Source organism: Ovis canadensis, chromosome 1 (genome assembly GCF_042477335.2).
Source record: "Ovis canadensis isolate MfBH-ARS-UI-01 breed Bighorn chromosome 1, ARS-UI_OviCan_v2, whole genome shotgun sequence".
NCBI classification, from domain to species: domain Eukaryota; kingdom Metazoa; phylum Chordata; class Mammalia; order Artiodactyla; family Bovidae; genus Ovis; species Ovis canadensis.
The window spans coordinates 43193532-43219758 of NC_091245.1; the positions used below are offsets into that span (position 1 = coordinate 43193532).

A 26227-nucleotide genomic window follows, 5' to 3' on the forward strand; every position below is an offset into this window, starting at 1 on the left:
TATTACCAAATTCAGACTTAAATTGAAGAAAGTAGGGAAAACCACTAGACCATTCAGGTATGACCTAAACCATATCCCTTATGATTATACAGTGGAAGTGAGAAATAGATTTAAGGGACTAGATCTGATAGATAGAGTGCCTGATGAACTATGGAATGAGGTTCGTGAAACTGTACAGGAGACAGGGATCAAGACCATCCCCATGGAAAAGAAATGCAAAAAAGCAAAATGGCTGTCTGGAGAGGCCTTACTAATAGCTGAGAAAAGAAGAGAAGCGAAAAGCTAGGAGAAAAGGAAAGATATAAGCATCTGAATGCAGAGTTCTGAAGAATAGCAAGAAGAGATTAGAAAGCCTTCCTCAGCGATCAATGCAAAGAAATAGAGGAAAACAACAGAATGGGAAAGACTAGAGATCTCTTCAAGAAAATTAGAGATACCAAGGGAACATTTCATGCAAAGATGGGCTTGATAAAGGAAAGAAATGGTATGGACCTAACAGAAGCAGAAGATATTAAGAAGAGGTGGCAAGAATACACAGAAGAACTGTACAAAAAAGATCTTCACAACCCAGATAATCACGATGGTGTGATCATTCATCTAGAGCCAGACATCCTGGAATGTGAAGTCAAGTGGGCCTTAGAAAGCATCACTATGAACAAAGCTAGTGGAGGTGATGGAATTCCAGTCGCGCTATTTCAAATCCTAAAAGATGATGCTGTGAAAGTGTGGCACTCAATATGCCATTTCACCTTAGGCTGATACCTAAGTTTGTTAGTTTTATGCTTACAAGGCACAATATCTATTAACATGCTAACCTTTCGCCTTTGTTTTTGGCCACGAGACTTGTGTGATCTTAGCTCCCTGACCAGGGACTGAATCTACACCTCCTGCCTTGGACACTGAAATCTCAACCACTGGACTGCCGGGGAAATCCCAGCCTTATATCTTAATACACTCCAATAATTAGAAGTTGTACTGAAATAATTCACCTTGGGATGAAAAGCAAAACACATTCCAGGAGCCTGTCGAGATATCAAAGCTTCGCCTTTCTTTTCCTTTTCCCCTCCTTTTTTGCTGCTGCTAGCAGTCGTTCGCCTCAAGCGCATCAAATCTTTAAAGAAAAAATAGATACCTTATCTACCACGTGAAAAAGTATTACAATATGTCCCTTCTGCAAACAATATGAGTTCTGCCATCCTTTGCATGTCATTAGGTTAAAATAAGCAAATACCAGAGTTAGATGCTTAGCAAAATGATCAAGCCTAGTTTTTCTCTTATTTAGTCAAACCTAAATTTATCACCTTTTATAATTCAGCACATAACAAGAGAAAGATAATTTGTGGGGGGTGGGGGGTGGGGGTGTAGATGTGTGTGTGTGAGAGAGAGAGAGTGTGAATGTATTTATTTATTTTTACCATGACAGTCCAGTCCTTTCCGTATAACCCATTTAGAGATTCTTCCATCCGCTGATATAGAAACTAGTATTTCTCTTTTGTCATCACCTGTTGTCCCTCGATCTTGTTCTATCCACTGCAGTTGCCATACAGGTCCCAAGTGTTTTTGAGGTGATTCACTAAAACAAGGAAAATCACTAAGTAGAAAATCATAATTTTTAAAAAGACTTGTAATACTAAGTGATAAGGACAACTCCCTAAAGCATCATGACTTAATTACAGAATGATGCTTTTATTGTTCTGAACTGGACTTCAACTTTAAATATTTTGTAAATCAGGGGGAAAAAACCACGTTTCTAATATTCACTGATGTTTTTCTCATTTCTTACAAAACAAAAATTTTATTGCTATCATAATAGGAATATAAAAGCAAATATATCTTTCTTTTAAGAATCTACTCCTTTTACTCTACTCACTTTTTCCTAGTTGTGTAAATTTGGTTTATTTAGATACATTGAATATAAATATCTCCATTTTTACAAGGATATTTCTCATAGTTTAAATAAGTAAGTCATTTAAGTCCTATTCGAGTAAATAGTTACTTCACCCTTCTTATATTTCAGCATTGTCCACTGCTTGATGCTCTCTAAAGTTGAGATTTAAAATTTTTCTGAAAAATTAAAATCACTTCTCAGATTACTACTTTCCTTTTGATTAATGGGTTGCTTTGTTCCTAGTACTGACTCTTGATTTTTTATGTGAATCCTCCAAAGCAATAGGTCTGAATACTTTTAAATCTAGATATATTTGATTATTTGGTAAAAGTTACGAATCTTCTGCCCAGAAATAAACACAAGGCTCACACTTACAAAACTATGCAAATAATTTCAAAATTAAGCTAAAAAACACCTGCTTTAAAGCCTATCTCCAGTTCTTCTGAAGTTTATTCAAACACTAATATGAATATATGACCTCATTTTTGCTCCATGAGTATCAGGTTTATTATAAAAACTTGAGGTATCTTTCGATCTCTTTCACCTTAAACTTTTTTTATTTTCTCAATATGTCACATTAATTATTTCTTTCATTTATAAAATGAAAGTTCTTGAAATCTAATGCACATCATGGTGATTATAGTTAATAATACTATGTTGCATACATGAAATTTGCTAAACGAGTAGATCTTAAGTGTTCTTACCACACACAAAAAAATGGTAACTATGTGAGGTTGTTGTTGTTGTTTAGTCACTAAGTCATGTCTGACACTTTGTGATGAAATAGACTGTGGCCCACCAGGCTCCTCTTGTCCCTGGGATTTTCCAGGCAAGAATAATGGAGTGGATTGCCATTTCCTTCTCCAGGTATGTGAGATTATGGATGCATTAATTAATTTGATTGCACTAATCATTTCACAATGTATACATATATTAAATCATCACATTGTACACTTAATCATGTTTTACAACCTAAATAAACTCAATTTTTATTTGTCGATTATACCTCAATGAACCTGGAAAAAAATTTAGCTTTTTAAAAAGCATCAGCATACACCAAAAGAAGTTTGTTGGTGGGCAGGCAGAAAAGATGATAAAGAGATGTTAAAGCTGAGCATTCCAACTGGAGAGAAGTTGTGAGGAATTATCAAATATTTGAAAGATAATGGTATCACTCTCAATAACAGTATAAACATTCACTCAAAACTAAATGACATTAATTTTTTTCTTCTCCTGAAAAAAAAGTACATGTTATATATTTATCTAATTCTTGGGTTTTCTCACCTACTATCCAGAACCGGAAGGTTACTGTTGCTCTGTACATTATAAATTGCAATAGTGCCATTATGATAGCCAACTGCTAAAAGGTTAGGTGAGCCGATTGAAAAATCCACAGCAGTAACTCCATAAGGACTCTGATAAGTACGCTCTGGCCACTGAATAAAAAATATATATTATATTACAATTTAAACTTGGTTTTATAGACCACAGTACAGGAGGGTGTGATAGTAACTAAAGACTAGGCTGATGGCAGTGGGGATGTGAGGAGCGTTAACCTGCATTCAGTTACTCCTAACTTCTTACATACATGAGAACAAAACCTCAATCGGTTCATTTCCTTTATTTTGATGAATCCTCAGAGCTCAGTTATTTTGCAAAATACAGCATGTATCTCTACAGTAATTATCATTTTGGGTAATCTTCCAACAGGATTTTCCATCACAGGTCTACATTCTTAAAAATACAAATAATTTCCACCAAATAAATTATCCTGCATATATTCCTATCTCCCAGTATCTGTTTCTAATGCTTGCATTATCTAATCATTTCTAAATAAGGATAGAAAAGGCTCTAGAACTTTCTAAGTTACTCTTTTCTACAACTCTGTCAAGAGTTTTATTGTTTTGTTTGAATGTCCCATTCAAACCCTTTCTTGTTTCTAACAACCTACATGGAAAAGAAGACAACTTGCTGTTGATGAATCCTGTCAATCTTTCCACATGTTTAAAATTGCTTCTTCCTTTCTTTTAGGCTATATAAACCCAACTTCCTAACAGATGAGGGTTATTTATAAGAACTCCAATTATTTTTGTATGTCTTGCTGATCTTTTTAAAGTGGTCCACTTTTCATTTCTGTTGTAAAGCAAAACTAAGGGTAAAGGGACCTCCCTGGGAGTCCAGTGGTTAACATTCTCTGCTTCCAATCCAAGGAGTGCAGGTTCAATTTCTGGTCAGGGTACTTAAGATCCCGCATGGTGCGATTAAAAAAAAAAAAACTAAAGGCAAACTTGTAAGTGACAGATTGACTAGAGCTATTTAGCAAAAAACATAACTGAGTCTTTTCATTTTCTTTAAAAACTCATAACAGTAAGATATTATATGAATCTATTTTACATCTATTGAGGATAACAGAAACCTATCTTATAAAGTGATGAGTTATTCAGATACTGAAAAACAATCCAATAATAAATGAAACAATTTTTAAGATTTGCATTTGCAAATATTTTTCTTTATAACAGGCAGTGATATACAATAATGGTTCAGCCCTGGATCATCAGATCTAACAGCACATAGTAGTGAATTTACTTTATCCTATAAAGTATCAGAATAAGTTTTTATTATTTAATTGTTACAGATTTAAACCAAAGAAAATAAAGTCTTGCATGATAAAACTTCCTTGACTTTGCTTAATTATCAAATATGACTATCTACTACTTAATGAGAATTATGTCAACATTTAATTAAATAAAAATAGATCTTGTTCCTGCTCAAGTTACCATGGGGTTCTTTATTGACCAACAGCAGGCCAATCCTCTTTTTTGCTCCTTAAATCCAAAGTGTCCATAGCCAACAGCCAAAAGGTCCTGAAAACCAGAAAAATTCAAACTAAGAGAGGATAGCATAAAAATATTGGCAAATGTATGAAGATGTATATTAATGAACTGTGTTAAGAAGAGTGCTTATATTTTAATTAAGGTTAAAAAAACACCTATGCTATCTATTTTCACTCTACATTTCCATCTTCCTAAGCAAAATCACAACAATAATCACATTTTCAGACTGAAAAATAAGTACTCAAAAAGAACCAATTGCTAACAAGCTCTTTTACATATTGAGATAATCTTCAAAAATTGTATTATTACATTATAATCTCCTATGGGTTTTTAAGGATGACCTAATTTTTTCAAATGTAAAATAGAAGACCTTTAAATTTAAAGTGAGGTGCTATGGACTGAATTGTGTCTCCTCTCCTAAAAGTCATTTGTGGAAGTCCTAACCCCTAATAATATGTGATTATATCTGAAAATAGCACATTTAGGAGGTCATTAACGTTAAACAAGTCCAGGAGGGTAGGGTCCTCATTCGATAGGATTAGGTTCCTTACAAAAAGAGGAAGAAACCTAAGAGCCCTTTCTCTCCACCATGTGAGGATACAGTCAAGCCTGGAAGAGAGCCTTACCCAGGAAATGAATCAGCCTCCAGAACTCTAAGAAATAAATTTCCATTGTTTAAGCCACTCAGTCTACGGTGTTTTGTTATGGTAGCTTCAGCTGATTAATACAGCAGGTCATTTCCAGAAATGCTTTTATAATTGACCCTTGAACAATGAGTTTGAACTGTGTAGGTCTACTTATAAATGGATTCTTTTAAACTAATATATTGAAACTTTTTTTGGAGATTTGTAACCATTTGAAAAAATTCACAGAAAAACTGCATAGCCTAGAAATCCAAAACATTAAGAAAAGGATTTTTCATGAATGTATAAAATGTAGGTAAATAATAGTCTACTCCTTTGATAGGCATAAGTGAACATTTAATATAAAATTAATAATGTATTCATTTTATTACTGTTTTATAACTTTGCTTTCAAAGAATTATATATTACCATACATATGCCTCACTCTCTTAATTGAAGAACTGCATATCAGCCTATCATCACAGGTAAGCAGCTTTTTTCAGGGTAACAATGTTTCCAATACACCATTATGAATATGACTATAATACTGTATGCCATTGAAATTTTATAACAATTCATTCATTAGTGTATAGTCTAGGCTATCCTGAAGCAATCATATCAATTACACTAGGCTACCATAAAGCAATCATATTGCTGCTTCTTTGTCATCAATATATAAATCACTATACTTGAAAAAATAGGAATTTTTCATATTATCTTTTGATTTTTGATGTCTAAGTAACACATGTAACATCTATAGTATTTTGCATCATCTAAGACAATACTGATATAGGCACTGACAGACAATTCATCTGTTAAATGCATGACATACACTTAACAGTGTTGCTAAATACAGTACAGTACTATAAATGTTGATCCATTGATCTGTTGATCATAGAAAAAGCAAGAGAGTTCCAGAAAAACATCTACTTCTGCTTTATGGACTATGCCAAAGCCTTTGACTGTGTGGATCACAACAAACTGTGGAAAATTCTTAAAGAGATGGGAATACCAGACCACCTTATCTGCCTCCTGAGAAATCTGTATGCAGGTCAAGAAGCAACAATTAGAACTGGACATGGAACAATGGACTGGTTCCAAATTGGGAAAGGAGTATATTATCACCCTGCTTATTTAACTTATATTTGGAGTACATCATGCAAAATGCTTGGCTGGGTAAAGCACAAGCTGAAATCAACACTGCTGGGAGAAATATCAATAAATTCAGATACACAGATGACACCACTCTTATGGCAGAAAATAAAGAACTAAAGAGCCTCTTGATGAAAGTGAAAGAGGAGAGTGAAAAAGTTGGCTTAAAACTCAACATTCAGAAAACTAAGGTCATGACATCCAGTCCTATCACTTCATGGCAAACAGACAGGGAAACAATGGAAACAGTGACAGACTTTATTTTCTTGGGCTCCAAAACCACTGCAAATGGTGACTGCAGCCCTGAAATTAAAGGACACTTGCTCCCTGGAAGAAAAGCTATGACCAACCTAGACAGCATATTAAAAAGCAGAGATGTTACTTTGCCAACAAAGGTCTGTCTAGCCAAAGCTATGGTTTTTTCCAGTAGTCATGTATGGATGTGAGAGTTGGACTATAAAGAAAGCTGAGCCCTGAAGAATTGATCTTCTGATCTTTTTGAACTTTGGTGTTGGAGAAGACTCTTCAGAATCTCATGGATTACAAGGAGATCCAACCAGTCAATCTTGAAGGAAATCAGTCCTGAATATTCTTTGGAAGGACTGATGCTGAAGTCCTTTGGCCACCTGATGTGAAGAACTGGCTCATTGGAAAAGACCCTGATGCTGGGAAAGATTGAAGGCAGGAGAAGGGGATGACAGAAGATGAGATGGTTGGATGGCATCACCGAGTCAATGGACATGAGTTTGAGCAAGCACCAGGAGTTGGTGATGAACAGTAAAGCCTGGCATGCTGCAGTCCATGGTGTTGCAAAGAGTCAGACACGACTGAACCGATTATAAATGTATTTCCTCTTTATTATTTTTCTTAATAATATTCTCTTTCCCCTAGCTTGCTTTATTGTAAGATTACAGTTTATAATACATATAACACATAAAACATGTGTTCACTGACCATTTATGTTTGGCAATACTTTCAGTCGACAGTAGGCTATTACTAGTTAAGTTTTGGGGTAGTCAAAAGTTACACTTAGATTTTTAACTGCATAACAGGTTGGCACCCCAAGCCCCCTTTTGTTCAAGGTCAACTGTATAAGTACATATGCACAAAAGTTTAATTATCAAACAAACCCAGATTTTTCTTTGTAATCAGAAAGAATACAAAGACAGTCCTCCCACCATCTTACCTCCCAATCAACATCATGTCTCCACAGTTCTCTCTGTCTTACAATACTTTTCATCACTACCCTTGACATTGACAAACTCTTATTCATCTCTTTCAGACTCACCATAGATATCAGTTCTTCTAAGAAGCATTCACAACCTTCTCTTATGTGTCCCATGGTATTATTTTTCCTTATTAAAGCACATAGGAAACTAGTGTACGACTAGGGCCTGCATGTGACTAAATTACTACTGTATCTCCAGTGCTTTAACAGAGTTTCTGCACAGAGTTAATACTCAACAAATATTTACAGAATTAATTAATAAATATGATGGATACCATCTGTCATATTTTTAGCTTCATTCAAAATTAACTTTATTCTAAATAGCAATATATTAATTTTTAGCGTGAGTATATTCAGTTTCTTAAAATGATTCATCTGTCTTTATTACCCAGTTATTACTGATTTATTAAATTTCACTTATCTACAAGATGTTCCCTAATATAGTTTTATAAATACAAATCCACAATAAAAGTATTTTATTTTATTCAAAATAATACACATAATTTAAGTAATGTGTTATTTCAGTCCAGTTCAGTTGCTCAGTCGTGTCCAACTCTTTGTGACCCCATGGACTGCAGAGCACCAGGCCTCCCTGTCCATCACCAACTCCCGGAGTTCACTCAGACTCATGTCCATCTAGTCGGTGATGCCATCCAGCCATCTCATGCTCTGTTGTCCCCTTCTCCTCCTGCTCCAATCCCTCCCAGCATCAGGGTCTTTTCCAATGAGTCAACTCTTCACATGAGGTGGCCAAAGTATTGGAGTTTTAGCTTCAGCATCAGTCCCTCCAATGAACACCCAGGACTGATCTCGTTTAGGATGGACTGGTTGGAGCGCCTTGCAGTCCAAGGGACTCTCAAGAGTCTTCTCCAACACCACAGTTCAAAAGCATCAATTCTTCAGTGCTCAGCTTTCTTCACAGTCCAACTCTCACATCCATACACGACCACTGGAAAAACCATAGCCTTCACGAGACAGACCTTTGTTGGCAAAGTAATTAATGTCTCTGCTTTTGAATATGCTATCTAGGTTGGTCATAACTTTCCTTCCAAGGAGTAAGCGTCTTTTAATTTCATGGCTGCAATCACCATCTACAGTGATTTTGGAGCCCCCAAATATAAAGTCTGATACTGTTTCCACTGTTTCCCCATCTATTTCCCGTGAAGTGATGGGACCAGATGCCATGATCTTCATTTTCTGAATGTTGAGCTTTAAGCCAACTTTTCCCCTCTCCTCTTTCACTTTCATCAAGAGGCTTTTTAGTTCCTCTTCACTTTCTGCCATAAGGGTGGTGTCATCTGCATATCTGAGGTTTCAACAAAAATGATTATAGTTTTATTTTTCATTTAAAAATTTTTATTGCAGTAGAGTTGATTTACAATGTTTTGTTAGTTTCAGGTTGATTATAGGTTTTTAATATCCATAACAATTATCATGTTTGCACACAGTACCTTATAAGGTATAGTGATAAAACAAGGCTAATTCTTAAAACATGCATAAAACAATACAGTTTAAACAAATTAGTTCTGAGGACTTTAAACATACATCAGGGACCTCCCTGGTAGTCCAGTGGTTGGGGGTCCACTTCCCAGTGCAGAGTATATGGGTTCAATCCCTGGTTGAGAACTGGAATTCCACACATGGTGGGACAACACAGCCTGCGCCAAACAACAACAACCAAGAAAAAGATGCTGCAACTAGCACCCAGTGAGGCCAAAATAAATAAATATTTCTCAAAAAGGACCAAAAACAAAAAAGTTCTTTCAGAAGCACTAGTTGAGAATCATGTCTTCAGAACCAGTTTATAAATCTCAGGAAAAAATAACTCTCATTACTCTATAATCATTCTTTTTTTTACAAGAAAACATACCATTCCCCAGCTTGATGATTCATCTAAATTTCCTTAAGATGATTTTTAACAGAGCAGTACTAAAGGGCATCCCTAATAGCTCAGTTGGTAAAGAATCGCCTGCAGTGCAGAAGACCCTGGTTTGATTCCTGGGTTGGAAGATCCCCTGGAGAAGGGATAGGCTACCCACTCCAGTATTCTTGGGCTTCACTGTGGCTCAGTTGGTAAAGAATCCACCTGCAATGTGGGAGACCTGGGTTCGATCCCTAGGTTGGGAAGATCCCCTGGAGAAGGGAAAGGCTACCCACTCCAGTATTCTGGCCTAGAGAATTCCATGGACTGTATAGTTCATAGGGTCACAAAGAGTCGGACAAAACTGACCGACTTTCACTTCATTTTCAGTAAAAGCAAGAACTCTGTAGCTAGATGTCTTGGTTTGAATTCTGTTTCACTTACTGGTTATATAACTTTGGGCAAGTTATCCTTTCTGTGCTTCAGTGCAACATTATGAGGAAAATAGTACCTTATTCATAGATTTATGATAATACAAGTAAAACGTTTACAATAGTGCCTGGTACATAGTAGGTGCTATTTAAGTATCCACTGTAGTATTAGTTTCTTAAGGAATCTCAAAATTATTTTTCACTTTTACAGGGTCACTGGATTAAGCTGTTATTGTTGTTATTTAGGCGCTAAGTCATGTCTGACTCTTTTTCAACCTCATGGATTAAGTGCATACTTCCAAATATGGTTTCTTTAAAGAGAATGCAAATTTGGGTGCAAGAATTTGGTTAACATGTTAAACTAAATAAATATATATTATTTTCTTGTTCACTTCTCAACATCTGAAAGCGATTCAGCCATGTTCCAAGTACATCTCTTAAAATAAAAATGGTGACATTTTCATATTAAAGAAGAAAAAACATTGTTTTCTAGCTGTTGCATTTCCCCCTTTTTAAAATATAAACTTGTTTTCAGAGGAATTTTAAAACTAGAGGTTATATCAATTTAAATCTCTTGCCTAACAATGAGAAAAGAAAATCATTAGTGTTATACTTGGTAAGTGCCCTTAAATGCTAGAGACAGAATTATTAAAACATTTGATAACTTACTGGATTTGCTTTATTCCAGGAAAGGCTGCTCACATTAAGGCCTTTGGTTAGGTCACAGGAAAAGGACCAGAGTCGTTCCAAATTGGCTGGTATTGTTGATTGTTCTGAACTTATTTCTAAATCTTCTTCCTCTTCCTTCTTAGCTTCTTCTTCGACCACTTCAAGTTTTCCATCTACTAAAAAGTCTCCAGGCTCTTCAGGTTCTGGTTCTAAAATTAAATCAAATGAAGATCATGGTGCTCTACACCCATTTGCTAAAGTTTCGAAAGAATAGCTCTATCTACCACTGATACTTCAGACACCACTGGATCTGCTAGGTCATAATGCCCAAGGGACAGGGCACCTAGAACAGCAGCTTGAACCTGCTGCAGAATCTTCTGTTGTTCTGAGACCCACTCAAAGCTATTGGCTTTTCAGATCACTGAGTAAATGAACCAGAATAACATCCAAATGAGGAATGTGTTGCCTCTAAAATGCAAAAACGGCTTCCCTTGTGGTTCAGTCAGTAAGAAATCTGCCTGCAATGCAGGAGACCCAGGTTCAATCCCTGGGTCAGGAAGATGCCCTGGAGAAGGAAATGCCAACCCATTTCCTTCAGTATTCTTGCCTGGGAAATCCAATATTCTTGCCTGGGGAAACCCACGCACAGAGGAGCCTGGTGGGCTACAATCCGTGGGGTTGCAAATAGTCAAACACAACTTAGTGACTACACCATCGCCAACGAAAGTAAAGAGATCCGCTAGGAATATGTCTGTCTCTCTCTCTTTGTTTCTTCATTGCAGAGGACTCAGATGCAACTGCATATCTTTTACCTTAGAAGGTATATCTTGACATATTCTACTGGACCCTTGGAAATTTCACTGAGGTGGAAGGCCCCTGAAATTCTGTCAGATTTATTTCTCACCCTCTGACATGCAAATGTCTTGCCATTAAGTTTACTTCTTGTTCACTAGGTTCAATCAACATGATACCATCAGTGTAATGGACCAGTGCAATGTCTTGCTGAAGGGAAAGCTTGCTGCAGACTAAATTATGACATAAAGCAGAACAGTGAAGGTGTACTGCTGACCTGGCCAGCTGAGAGCAAATAGCTTTGGTTTTCCCAACAGGTACTAAAGGGAAAAAGCATCAGCAGCTACACACTATGTACCACAAGTAGTGTTAGTTTGCTCAGGCAATGAGACTAACTGAAACACCAGCTGCAACTGGAGTCACCACCTGGTTAAGCTTACAATAATCCACTGTTACTCTCTAAGAGTCATGTGTTTTCTGTGTAAGCCAGATAGATGAGTTGAACAGTCGGAGTCAACATTCCTGCATATTTCAAGTCCTTGATGGTGGTATTAATCTCTGAGATCCCTCCAGAAAGGTGGCTATATGGTTTACTATTTTAATAGGTATAGACAGCTCTAGTGACTTCCGCTTTGCCCTTTCCTCTCAAATTAGCTCTCATTCCACAAGCCAAGGATCACATGGGGGATTCTGCCAGTTTCTAAATATTTCTATTTCAAGTATACATTCTGGAACAGGGAAAATAACTGCAGGATGATGGGTGGACACACTGTGAGATGAACCTGAAACTAAAATTCTGTTGATCACCTGATTTTAAGTCCTAGTGGACCCCAGTGATGTTTTGGGTCTCCCTGTTAGTGTGAACTCAGAGCCAGTGTTCAGTAATCCATGAAATTTCTGATGATTTCCTTATCCACAATGTACAGTCCTTCTAATAAAATGCTATAGATCTTTATGGAGAAAGCTGGGATAAGTATTAACAGTACACACTCTTGGCAATGTAGCATGAATCATTCTCAATGTGACCCAGTCTCCACTTCATTCAAGACAGTCTGGTTCTATAAACTGGCTCAAGTCTAGGAATAGGTTAAGGGGCTGTGACTTTGATTTTTGGTGTTTCAAATTAGGAACACTTGACCTAGAACTTTATTGCTTATATAGATTAAGTGAGAATTTATACGATGACCGTATGTTACGGGATGAATTGTTTCACTCCAAAATTCATATATTGAAGTCATAATGACTCAGAGGTAAAGAATCCACCTATGATGCAGGAGACACAGGTTTGATCCCTGAGTCAGGAAGATCCCCTGGAGAAGGGAGTGGCTGCCCACTCCAGTCACCACATGGTTAAGCTGGTGATGACTGGGAAATTCCATGGACAGAGAGATCTGTAGGGCTTCAGTCCATAGGGTGGCAAAGAATTGCACAAGACTGTGACACAGAGCACACACAAGAATGTAGTATATTAGAATGTAACAACATTTTGAGAAAGGACTTTGAAGTGGTGATTACATTAAAATTAGACCATTAGAGAGGGTCCCAATCCATTGATTGATATCCTTCTAAGAAGAGGAAATTTAGATACACCAAGAGAGACAAGGGATGAACACACACAGAGAAAAGACCATGGAAAGAGGCAGCAAGAGGGTGAACATCTGCAAAGCAAAGAGAAAGGCCTCAGAGGAAGCCAACCCTGCTGGCACCCTGATCTTGGACTTTCTGTCTCTAGAATTGTGAGGGAGTAAACGTGTGTTGTCTAAGTCTTCAGTCAGACGTATACATTGCAAACATATTCTTCTAGTCTGTTGCTTACATGTTTCCCTGCATTTTTTTCCTACTGTTAGCAGTGTTATTCAAAGAGCAGACATTTTAACTCTTGCAAAAGTCTTATTGATTTTTTTCTTTTATGCCTTGGGATTTGGGGCCTCCCAGGTGGCTCAGTGGTAAATAATCTGCCTGCCAATGCAGGAGATGCAGGTTTGATCCCTGGGTTGGAAAGATCTCCTGGAGAAGGGAATGACAATCCACTCCATTATTCTTGCCTGGAGAATACCATGGACAAAGGAGCCTGGTGGGCTACCACTCATGGGGTCACAAAGAGTTGGACATGAATTAACTCACCTGCACTTGGGATTTTTGTGTATTAAGTGGATCTTTTCTTATGCTAAAATCACAAATATTTTTTTCCTTTATCTTCTCCTAGAACTTTATAGTTTTAATTTTTACATTTAAATCTATGGTCCATTCTGACTTAATTTATACATTTAATAGGAGGTGAGGATTAAAGCTCATTTTTCTCCCCATAAGGATATCCAGTTCTTTCAGCATTGTTTTAAAAGATCAACTTCTCTCTATTGAATTGCCTTGACATGTTTGTTAAAAATCAGTTAACCATATATGTCTGTGCTTATTTCTGGACTCACTAGTTTGTTTCAGTCATCTATATGTCTACCCTTAGACAAATACTCAGCTGCCTTGATTACTGTATCGTTATAGTCAGTCACCTGTAATATAGTAGGGTTAAGTCCTTCAACTTCATTCTTCTGCTACAGAATTGACTTAGTTATTCCATGTCCTTTGCTTTACCATATAAAACATAGAATAATACTGTTGACTTCATGATCTTTAAAGAAATTTCAAATGGTGGGAAATGTCTCTCATTTTCAAATTCTAGCACTCTCCATTCTTTTCTGTAGATTCTAATTTCTGTTGTTATTTTCTATCAGCCTGAAGAACTTCCTTGAACTTTTTTTGCAATGCTGGTCTGCTGACAATGAATTCTCTCAGCTTTTGTTTGTCTGAACATGTTTTTATTTCACCTTGATCTTTGAAGGATATTTCCTCTAGATATACAATTTTTAGCACAGTAAAAATAACATTGCATTGTTTTCTGGCTTCTGATATAGAAATAAGGGCATTATTAATTTCTCCCCTGTATGTAATGAATTTTTTCCTGGCAACTTTTAATTTTTTTTGTATGGTACTTATAATATGCCTCAGCGTGCTTTTCATTGTGTTTATCTTGCTTGGGTTTCATTGAACTTCTTATAATTACTGATTTAAAGTTTTTTCAAATTTACAAAATTTTTAGCAATTCTTCCTTCAAATATCTTTCTGTGCTTCCTCTTTATTCTACTACTACAATTCTAATTACATATATATTAAACCACATGACCTTGGGACACAGGTCACTGAAGTTCTATTTTTTTAGACTGTTTCTGTACTTTAATTTGGAATGTTCCTCTTGCTTGTCTTTTAGCATTTTTGTCACACTCAAGCAGTAAATTTTTTCATTTCAAGTACTATGTATTGTATTTCATCTCTAGAAGTTCCATTTGGTCCTATATGTAACTTTCATTACTATCATCATTGTATTCTTATTTTTTCCTTTAAATCTTTAAGCATATTTTTAGAACTTATTCTTTAACAGACTTTATTTTTTAGAGTAGTTTTAGTTTCCCAGCAAAACTGAACTCAAAATGAAGAGTTCCAATATACTCACAGCCAGATTTACACATAGCCTTTTCCAGATCAACATCCTGTACCAATAGTACAGTGTTACAATAAGTGAACTCCCAGTGACAAATTATTATTACTCAAAATCTATATAGTTCACTTTAGGATTTACTCTTGGTGTTGTACATTTTTATGAATTTGGATGAGTGTACAATGAAATGTACCCGTCACTAAGTATTATGCAGAATAGTTTTATTGCTCTAAAAATCTTACATACACTGCCTATTCATTTCTCCCAACCTCTAATCCCTGGAAACGTCTGATCTTTTTACTGTCTCCAAACTTGTGCCCTTTCCAGAATGTCATATAGTTGGAGTGACAGCATATGTAGCCTTTTCAGATGGGCTTCCTCCACTTGGTAATATGCATTTAGATTTTGTCTGTGTCTGTTCATGGCTTGATAATTCATTTCTTTTTAGTGCTGAATAATATTCTATTGTCCGGATTTTCCACAATTTTTTCATTCATTCACCTTCTGAAGAACATCTTGTTTGCTTCCAAGTTTTGGAAGTTATGAATAAAGCTTCAATAAACATCTGTGTGCAGATTTTTGTGTGGAAATAAGCATTCAACTCCTTTGGGTTAATACCAAGGAGTACAATTATGGACCATATGGTTACAATATGCTTAGTTTTGTAAGAAACTGCCAAACTATCTTCCAAAGTAGCTGAACTACTGTGCATTCCCACCAACACTGAATAAGAGTTCTTGTTGCTCCACATCTTAGCCAGCATTTGGTGGTATCAATGTTTTGGATTTTAACTATTCAATAATTGTATGGTGGTATTTCATCGATGTTTTAATTTGAAATTCCTTAACGACATATAATAATGAACATCTTCTTAAACTTATTTGCTATTTGTATATCTCTTTATAAGGTGTCTGTTAGGTCTTTTGTCTGTTTTTAAAGTATGTTATCTGTTTGCTTATTATTGAGTTTTAAGAGATATTTGTATATTTTGGACCAGTTCTTTATCAGGTATGTATTTCGCATATATTCTTTCTAGTCAGTGGCTTGACTTCTCATTCTCTTGACAATGTCTTTCACAGAGCAGATTTTTAATTTTAATGAAGTCCAACTTATCAATTATTTCTTTTAATAGATTGTGCCTTTGGTGTCAAATCTAAAACATCATCACCATACCCAAGTTTATCCAAATTTTTTCCTATGCTGTCTTCTAGAAATTTTATAGTTTTGAATATTTCATTGAAGTTTATGACCCATTTTAAGTTAATTTTTGTGAAGGGTATAAGGTCTATATCTAGATTATATATTTTGCCCATACATATCCTGATGTTCCAGTATCATTTGTTGAAGACTATCTTTTTTCTTTCCATTATATTGCCATTCCTCTTTGGTCAAAGATCAGTTGACTATAATTATGTGGATCTATTTCTGGGCTCTTTATTCTGTTCCATTGATCTATGTGTCTGTTCTTTCACCAATACCACACTATCTTGACAACTGTAACTTAACAGTAACTCTTGAAGTTGGGTGATGTCAGTCCTCCAACATTTTTTTTCTTCAATATGGTCTTGGCTATTCTGAGTATGATAGCTTTTTTAAAGTTCTTATCTGTCTTTTACCATCTCGGTCACCTTTTTATCTGTTTCTATTGACTGACTTTTTTAGCTCTAGCTCACATTTTCCTGCTTATTTACACAGTTAGTAAATTTGTATTGGGTGCTGTGCATTATAAATGTTACAGCACTGAATGTCTGCGTTGTGTTTTCTTCCATACGATACTGTATTGAAGTTTGTTTTGTTGAGCAGTTAACTTACTTTCAGATTAGCTTGATTTTTGAAATTAGCTTTTAAAAATAAAATTTTTTAAATTAGCTAAAAAGTTGACTGGTGGGGATGAGGGTCTAGACTAGTCTTTATTCTTGGGTTATTCTAGCTCTGCTCTTCAGGTATAGCCATTCTGGATATTTACTGAATACCCTATTTCTACCCCTCTGGCCAGTCAGAAATCAAATATGTTGCAGCCCCGTGTGAACTCTGAAGACTTTTTCACTTAGATCTTACTGGTGGTTGTTCTTTCCTTGCCTTCTGGAGTTTTAGTCTAACATACACAGCTTATGTTTCAGCCAAAGACTAAACGATAGATTTATGGAGTTTTTTTTTTCTCTACATAATTTCCTAATATCTGATTATTCCAATTACAGTCACCTCAGACTCTTTGACGGAGAAGGCAATGGCACCCCACTCCAGTACTCTTGCCTGGAAAAATCCCATGGACGGAGGAGCCTGGTGGGCTGCTGTCTATGGGGTCGCACAGGGTCGGACACAACTGAAGCAACTTAGCAGCAGCAGCAGCAGCCTCTTTGAACTCTTATCTGGATGTCATCATATGAGCAAAACTGCAATACCTATGTCCTCTCCTATGGTCTTATAATTATTTACATCCTAACTAAAAGCAGAACTACTATTTTTTCTTTTTTAAATGATCAGTGATACATTCCTGGGCTGGAAGAAGCACAAGCTGGAATCAAGATTGCCGGGAGAAATATCAATAACCTCAGATATGCAGATGACACCACCCTTATGGCAGAAAGTGAAGAGGAACTAAAAAGCCTCTTGATGAAAGTGAAAGAGGAGAGTGAAAAAGTTGGCTTAAAGCTCAACATTCAGAAAACTAACATCATGGCATCTGGTCCCATCACTTCATGGGAAATAGATGGGGAAACAGTGGAAACAGTGTCAGACTTTATTTTGGGGGCTCCAAAATCACTGCAGATGGTGATTGCAACCATGAAATTAAAAGACACTTACTCCTTGAAAAGAAAGTTATGAACAATCTAGATAGCATATTCAAAAGCAGAGACATTACTTTGCCAACAAAGGTTTGTCTAGTCAAGGCTATGGTTTTTCCAGTGGTCATGTATGGATGTGAGAGTTGGACTGTGAAGAAAGCTGAGCGCTAAAAAATGGATGCTTTTGAAGTGTGGTATTGGAGAAGACTCTTGAGAGTCCCTTGGACTGCAAGGAGCTCCAACCAGTCCATCCTAAAGGAGATCAGTCCTGGGTGTTCATTGGGAGGACTGATGCTGAAGCTGAAACTCCAATACTTTGGCCACCTCATGTGAAGAGTTGACTCACTGGAAAAGACCCTGATGCTGGGAGGGACTGGGGCAGGGGGGAAAGGGGACGACAGAGGATGAGATGGCTGGATGGCATCACCGACTCGATGGACATGAGTTTGGGTAAACTCCGGGAGTTGGTGATGGACAGGGAGGCCTGAAGTGCTGTGACTCATGAGGTCACAAAGAGTCAGACACGACTGATTGACTGAAGTGAACTTTAGAACATTTCTATAAACTTCATTTCATTCATTCAAAAATTGAAAAGTTGAATTAATTAATCTCTCAACTCCTTAAAACTATTGTAGCCATAACAACAGGAAGAATGCCTATGTAACAAAATTAGGGGGAGGTAATAAAAGCTAGAACCTGGAATGTATCAATGGCAATGGAAAGGGGTGTTTGACTACGAGAGAATAATTCAATACTGGAACAACAGAGAGGAAAGAGCTTACGAGGTTTTGAATCTAAGGGACTATCTCTTTGGGCTTCCAGGTCTGGACTCTCCTGCTATTCACTTTTAGTGCTGGAAACTATATAAAAATGTCTTCTGATAAGTGATGTGTGTGTATGTGCTAAGTCACTTCAGTCAGATCTGACGCCTTGCAACCCCATGGACTGCAACCCACCAGGCTTCTCTGTCCATGGGGTTCTCCAGGAAAGAATTACTGGAGTTGGCTGCCATTTCTTTCTCACTGATAAGTGATAACTCAGTTTAAAGATTGCATTTAGAAATAATAATACCATTTGACTTTTTTAATTACTTGAGCTTGTCTAAAAATGATTATATTTAAACATCTTTTTTAAAGTATAAAATCTTTATTTCAAAACAACACTATTTTTTTAAAAGATGTTTTAGTATATAATGTGTTAAATACCTTTTAAAACAGGAAGCTGACGATAAGCTGCAAGTTTTGGCTGAAATATATTTTCCATTATAACTCGTTCCATAAAAAATAAGTCCTGCTGAAACTTATCAGATTTAAATACGGCATCTGAGTTGTCTTCTTCTTCATCTCGAACTTTAGCCAGAATTACATTTTCAATATCCATTAGAGAACTACCTTCACTAACTGTAAAATACAAATATGATGTAATGGTAACAATTCAAAAATTATATTATCTGGTTTGTACATTCTAAAGATTTATCAATGACACTTTGCCATCACTATTTGTATTCCTCCAGTATTCACAACAACTTTAATAGTTACTTACTGAATGTCTTTTAGGAACCAAGCACATGCAAGATATACATATATTATCTCATTCTGGAATCCAAAAATGTGCTGTTTTCAGAAAATAAGCAATGATAACTCATAAGTTAATTTGTATCTCCATATATTTTTATTCAAATTGAAATTAAATTATTATCCGTCTTCATTACACCTTCAGTAAAGGTTTAATTTATTGCTTTATAGGAATACTACACTACTGTTGTTTATTAATGCTATAAAAAATTACCAAAAATTTAGTGGACTAAATTTAAAGTTCTAGATTAAATTTAAAATTAAATTTAAAGTGGATACAAATGTAAAGTTCTGTAGGTTAGGGATCAACCCAGGTCTCACTTGGCCAAAACCAAAAGGTTATTAGGGTTATGTTCCTTTCTGAAGGCTCTAGAGAATTAATTTCCTTGCCAATTTCTAGAAGCCACCACCAACCCATCATCCATCTTCAAAAGACAGCAACATTGCATCTCTCTGATGGTCCTGCCATTATATCTCTCTCTGACCAGAAATGGAAAAAAAATACTCCAAGGTACCCATTTGATTGGTTTGGGTCCACTCAGATAATCCAGGATAACCTCCCTCTTTTAGATCCTTAATGTAGTCACATTTGGATAGTCTCTTATCTCATGTAAGGTTATCTATTCATAGATTCCTGAGATTGGGATGTATATATATTTGAGGAATGATATTCTACCTATTACTTAGTTAAAACAGAATGAAGGGGAATCCTGCATCCATGAAGATGGAGTAAACACTTTTCCCTATTCCTTTGCTAAATACAACTAAAAATCTTGGGACATTAATTTTTTTCCTTTTTTAAGAGGAAGCCTTTGAAAGCCTTTGTCAGAAGAAGACAGAACAAAAAGATTGCTCAGCACCCAGGGAATGACACAGTGGTGAGTTCCCTGCATTTCTTATTATTGCAGATACTCCAGACAAACCTCTCTTTAGCCAAAACTCAGGAAAAGAACAACCTTGCAAGAAAGAAAACTTTTAGGATATAACCATTTCTCTCCAGGAAAAAAACAGAGAAAAATTGCAGCTCCACCCATTCCACAAATACCACTAGCCAAGTGGGAAGTCTAGACTTCCATTCTTGCCAGGTTCTAACAAGGCTTTCCAGTCTCCCAGCCTTCCAGTGGGTGTGGTGTCAGAAAAGGCTCAGTAAGGAGCTAGGACTTTAAATCTTATCCCAAAAAGAAAAAAAAATGACTGTGCTGCCCTTTGTGCAATATCAATTAAGATCTCTTGGGAAACATGGAATTCCACAGTTATCTGGCAGTAAAAAGGTTCTTCCCAATAGTCAGTGTTGGACTGGTACAGTCAGAACTTACAGAACTGCCCCAAAGTAATAAAGCCAAGTCCCAATCCATGGTGTCAGGAAGTGTTAATGAGGTGCTCCTATCCCTCCCAGCCATGTAGGTATCAATGGAAGTTAGAGCTCACTATCTAACTTACACAAGGTTAGAGCTCCCCATCTAACATTACAGAACAGTAATGAGATGATCCCCTCCCTCAGTGTAATTGAAGGGCAAGTGAAAAATATGGATTTTCTACTCCAGTAATGGGTGCTTCCCAGGTGGTGGTGGTGGTGCTGCTGCTAAGTCACTTAAGTCGTGTCCGACTCTGTGCTACCCCATAGATGGTAGCCCACCAGGCTCCCCCGTCTCTGGGATTCTCCAGGCAAGAACACTGGTGTGGGTTGCCATTTCCTTCTCCAATGCATAAAAGTGAAAAGTGAAAGTGAAGTCGCTCAGTCTTGTCGGACTCTCCGTGACCCCATGTACTGGAGCCTACCAGGCTCCTCTGTCCATGGGATTTTCCAGGCAAGACTACTGGAGTGGGATGCCATCACCTTCTCCTCCAGGTGGTGCTAGTGGTAAAGAATCTGCCTGCCGATGTAGGAGATGTAAGAGACCCAGGTTCAATCCCTGGATCAGGAAGATTCCCCTGGAGTAGGAAATGGCAACCCTCTCCAATATTCTTGCCCAGAAAATTCCATGGACAGAGGAGCCTGGTGGGCTACAGTCCATGGGATTGCAAAGAGTCAGAAACGGCTGAGTGAACGTGTGCGTGTGTGCACACACACAGACACAAAATGGGGCAGTAAACCCCACTTCTACTTTCACCTGACGGTAATGGAGCAGTAAATTTCCCTGTCAAAAGAGTGTCAAACAAATCCTGCTACAAATGAAGTTTAAACAAGATCCAGTTCTCAAAACATAATACCCCAAGTCTCTAAATTTTAACTGAACGTCACTGATCAAAGAACCAAGAAAATCTCTACTTAAATGAAACAAAAAACAAACAAAATCAATAGAAACCAACACTGAGATGACAGAGATGCTTAAATTATCTGACAACAGGGAGGTCCTAAGATGGCGGAGGAATAGAACAAGGAGACCACTTTCTCCCCCACAAATTCATCCAAAGATCATTTAAATGCTGAGTAAATGCCACAAAACAACTTCTGAATGCTGGCAGAGGACATCAGGCACCCAGAAAAGCAGCCCATTGTCTTCGAAAGGAGGTAGAAAAAAATAGACAAAAAAAGAGACAAAAGAGGGAGGGATGGAGCTCTGTCCTGGGAAGGGAGTCTTAAAAAGAGAGAAGTTTCCAAACACCAGGAAACACTCTCTCTGCCGAGTCTGTGGCGAGCCTTGGAAGCACAGAGGGCAACATAACAGGGAGGAAAAATAAATAAATAATTAAACCCCATAGATACGAGCCCAACAGTAACTCCCCTAGCAGAGAAGCAGCGCAGACACCTGCATTTTCCACTAGCAAGCGGCGGCTGGGCAGGGAGGCGAGGGCTGCATTGCTTAGAGTAAGGACCAGGCCTGAATGCCCTGAGGGCAATCTGAGCGAATTAACTTGGGCTAGCAAATCAGACTGCGAGATAGGTACCACGCGAAGAGCCCTAAGACACCACCAGGCCTGTGCACAGAGCAAAGAACTGAACAGAACTAGCCGGCTGTAGACCATCCCCCTCCAGTGACAGGCAGCCAGAGCCAGAAGGGGGCAATCGCAGCCCCAGAGAGACATTATCTACCAAACTGCAAGCAGGCTTCCTTGCTAACTAAGACTTCTTGGGGCTCTGGACATCTGCCTGCGAAGGTGCGCCAGTTGTACACCCAGAAAACCGAGCGGCAGGGACGGGAGCCGGTAAGTTGCAGCGACCCCACTCGCCAAACACCTCATCACCTGAGCTGCTCAGACCTGGGAAGGGCCCAACACAGGCTGACGTAGCCCTCAGCTTCTGAGGACTACCCAAGTGCCTGAACTTGAGCGGCTTAGACCTGGGAGGTGCATGCAGCCCAGGGCTGGCCTTGGACGGTTCCTGGCAGAGCAACCTAGAGCCTGAGCAGTGTGGGCAGGGAGGGCACACGCTCTGGGAGCGGGGGCAGGCCCAGTGTGGCTGAGACACTGAGAGCACACGTCAGTGTTATTTATTTGCAGGGTCCCTCCCTCCCCACAGCGCAAAAGAACAAGTAAGCCTACAAAAGTGTCCACCACCGCCCCCTTGTGTCAGGGCAGAAATCAGACACTGAAGAGACCAGCAAACAGAAGAAGCTAAAACAGAGGGAACCGCCTTGGAAGTGACAGGTGCAATAGATTAAAACCCTGTCGTTAGTACTGACTACATAGGAAGGGGCCTATAGATCTTGAGAAATATAAGCTGGACCAAGGAACTATCCAAAAATGAACTGAGCCCACACTGCCCACAACAACACCAGAGAAAGTCCTAGGTATATTTTTACTATTTTTATGATAATCCTTTTTTTATTTTTAATTTTTAAGTCCTCTATTACTCCTTTAATTTTCATTTTTATAACCTACTATTACTTTGCAAAAAAAAAAAGACCTTTTTTTAAAGGAAATTTCATATATATATATTTTTTATAATTTTTGTGACTTTGTTTTTTTTCTTCTTTTCTTTAATATTGTATTTTTGAAAATCCAACCTCTACCCTAGATTTTTAATCTTTGTTTTTTCGTATTTGTTATTAATTTTGTACCTTTAAGAACCCAATCTTCAGTACCCATTTTTACCTGGGAGTGAGATTACTGGCTTGACTGCTCTCTTCCCCTTTGGACTCTCCTTTTCTTCCACCAGATCTCCTCTGTCTCCTCCCTTCCCCTTCTCTTCTCTACCCAACTCTGTGAATCTTTGTGTGTTCCAGATAGTGGAGAACACTTAGGGAACTGATTACTGGCTGGATCTGTCTCGCTCCTTTTGATTCCCCCCTTTTATCCTCCTGGCCACCTCTATCTCCTTCCTCTCTCTTCTCTTCTCTGTATAACTCTGTGAACATCTCTGAGCGGTCCAGACTGTGGAGCGCACTAAGAAAGTGATTACAGGCTAGCTTGCTCTCTCCTCTATTGATTCCACCTCATCTCATTTGGGTCACCTCTAACTCCCTCCTCCCTCTTCTCTTCTGCATGTAACTTTGTGACCCTCTCTGGGTGTCCCTCACTGTGGAGAAACTTTTCATCTTTAACCTAGATGTTTTATCAGTGCTGCTGTATAGAAGGAGAAGTCTTGAGACTACTGTAAAAATAAGACTGAAAACCAGAAGCAGGAGCCTTAAGTCCAAATCCTGAGGACACTAGAGAACTAACTCCAGGGAAAATTAATCGACAGGAGCTCATCAAACGCCTCCATATCTACACTGAAACCAAGCATTACCCAAGGGCCAACAAGTTCCAGAGCAAGACATAGCACACAAATTATCCAGCAACACAGGAACACAGCCCTGAGCTTCAATATACAGGCTGCCCAAAGTTACTCCAAACCCACTGACATCTCATAACACATTACTGGACACTTCCTTACACTCCAGAGAGAAGAAATTCAGCTCCACCCACCAGAACACCGACACAAGCTTCCCTAACCAAGAAACCTTGACAAGCCACCTATACAACCCCACCCACAGCGAGGAAACTCCACAATAAAGAGAACTCCACAAACTGCCAGAATATAGAAAGGCCACCCCAAACTCAGCAATATAAACAAGATGAAGAGACAGAGGAATACCCAGCAGGTAAAGGAACAGGATAAATGCCCACCAAACCAAACAAAAGCTGAAAGAATTCAGCACCACCAAAAGAGGAAGAGATAGGGAATCTACTTGATAAAGAATTCCAAATAATGATAGTGAAAATGATCCAAAACCTTGAAATCTAAATGGAATCATAGATAAATAGCCTGGAGACAAGGATTGAGAAGATGCAAGAAAGGTTTAACAAGGACCTAGAAGAAATAAAAGAGTCAATATATAATGAATAATGCAATAAATGAGATAAAAAAAAAAAACACACTGGAGGCAACAAATAGTAGAATAATGGAGGCAGAAGATAGGATTAGTGAAGTAGAAGATAGAATGGTAGAAATAAATGAATCAGAGAGGAAAAAAGAAAAATGAATTAAAAGAAATGAGGACAATCTCAGAGACCTCCAGGACAATATTAAACGCCTCAACATTTGAACATAGGAGTCCCAGAAGAAGACGACAAAAAGAAAGACCATGAGAAAATACTTGAGGAGATAATAGTTGAAAACTTCCCTAAAATGGGGAAGGAAATAATCACCCAAGTCCAAGAAACCCAGAGAGTCCCAAACAGGATAAACCCAAGGCAAAACACCCCAAGACACATGTTAATCAAATTAACAAAGAACAAATATTAAAAGCAGCAAGGGAAAAACAATAAATAACACACAAGGGGATTCCCATAAGGATAACAGCTGATCTTTCAATGGAAACTCTTCAGGCCAGGAGGGAATGGCAAGACATACTTAAAGTGATGAAAGAAAATAACTACAGCCCAGATTACTGTACCCAGCAAGGATCTTATTCAAATATGAAGGAGAAATCAAAAGCTTTACAGGCAAGCAAAAGCTGAGAGAATTCAGCACCAGCAAACCAGTTCTCCAACAAATGTGAAAGGATATTTTCTAGATAGGAAACACAAAAAGGGTGTATAAACTCAAACCCAAAACAATAAAGCAAATGGCAACGGGATCATACTTATCAATAATTACCTTAAACATAAATGGGTTGAAAGCCCCAACCAAAAGACAAAGACTGGCTGAATGGATACAAAAACAAGACCCCTATATATGTTTCTACAAGAGACCCACCTCAAAACAGGGGACACATGCAGACTGAAAGTGAAGGGCTGGAAAAAATATTCCATGCAAATATAGACAAAAGAAAGCACGAGTAGCAATACTCATATCAGATAAAATAGACTTTAAAACAAAGGCTGTGAAAAGAGACAAAGTAGGACACTACATAATGATCAAAGGATCAATCCAAGAAGAAGATATAACAACTATAAATATATATGCACCCAAAATAGGAGCACTGCAATATGTAAGACAGATGCTAACAAGTATGAAAGGGGAAATTAACAATAACACAATAATAGTGGGAGACTTTAATACCCCACTCACACCTATGGATAGATCAACTAAACAGAAAATTAACAAGGAAACACAAACTTTAAATGATACAATAGACCAGTTAGACCTAATTGATATCTATAGGATATTTCACCCCAAAACAATGAATTTCACCTTTTTCTCAAGCACACATGGAACCTTCTCCAGGATAGATCACATCCTGGGCCATAAAATCTAGCCTTGGTAAATTCAAAAAAACTGAAATTCCAAGCATCTTTTCTGACCACAATGCAGTAAGATTAGATCTCAATTACAGGAGAAAAACTATTAAAAATTCCAACATATGGAAGCTGAACAACACGCTGCTGAATAACCAACAAATCACAGAAGAAATCAAAAAAGAAATCAAAATATGCATAGAAACGAGTGAAAATGAAAACACAACAACCCAACACCTGTGGGACACTGTAAAGCAGTGCTAAGGGGAAAGTTCATAGCAATACAGGCATAC

General features: G+C 37.7%; 1 protein-coding gene across 1 annotated transcript in view; it reads right to left on the reverse strand.

Moving 5' to 3' along the window:
* Window positions 1–26227, reverse strand: part of DNAI4 (dynein axonemal intermediate chain 4) — a 107997-nt gene that overhangs the window by 21179 nt on the left and 60591 nt on the right. Inside the window, 6 exon segments of the mRNA XM_069594052.1 lie at window positions 990–1111; window positions 1416–1573; window positions 3173–3324; window positions 4666–4752; window positions 10687–10895; window positions 18960–19154. Of these exon segments, the coding sequence (XP_069450153.1) occupies window positions 990–1111; window positions 1416–1573; window positions 3173–3324; window positions 4666–4752; window positions 10687–10895; window positions 18960–19154 (923 nt within the window).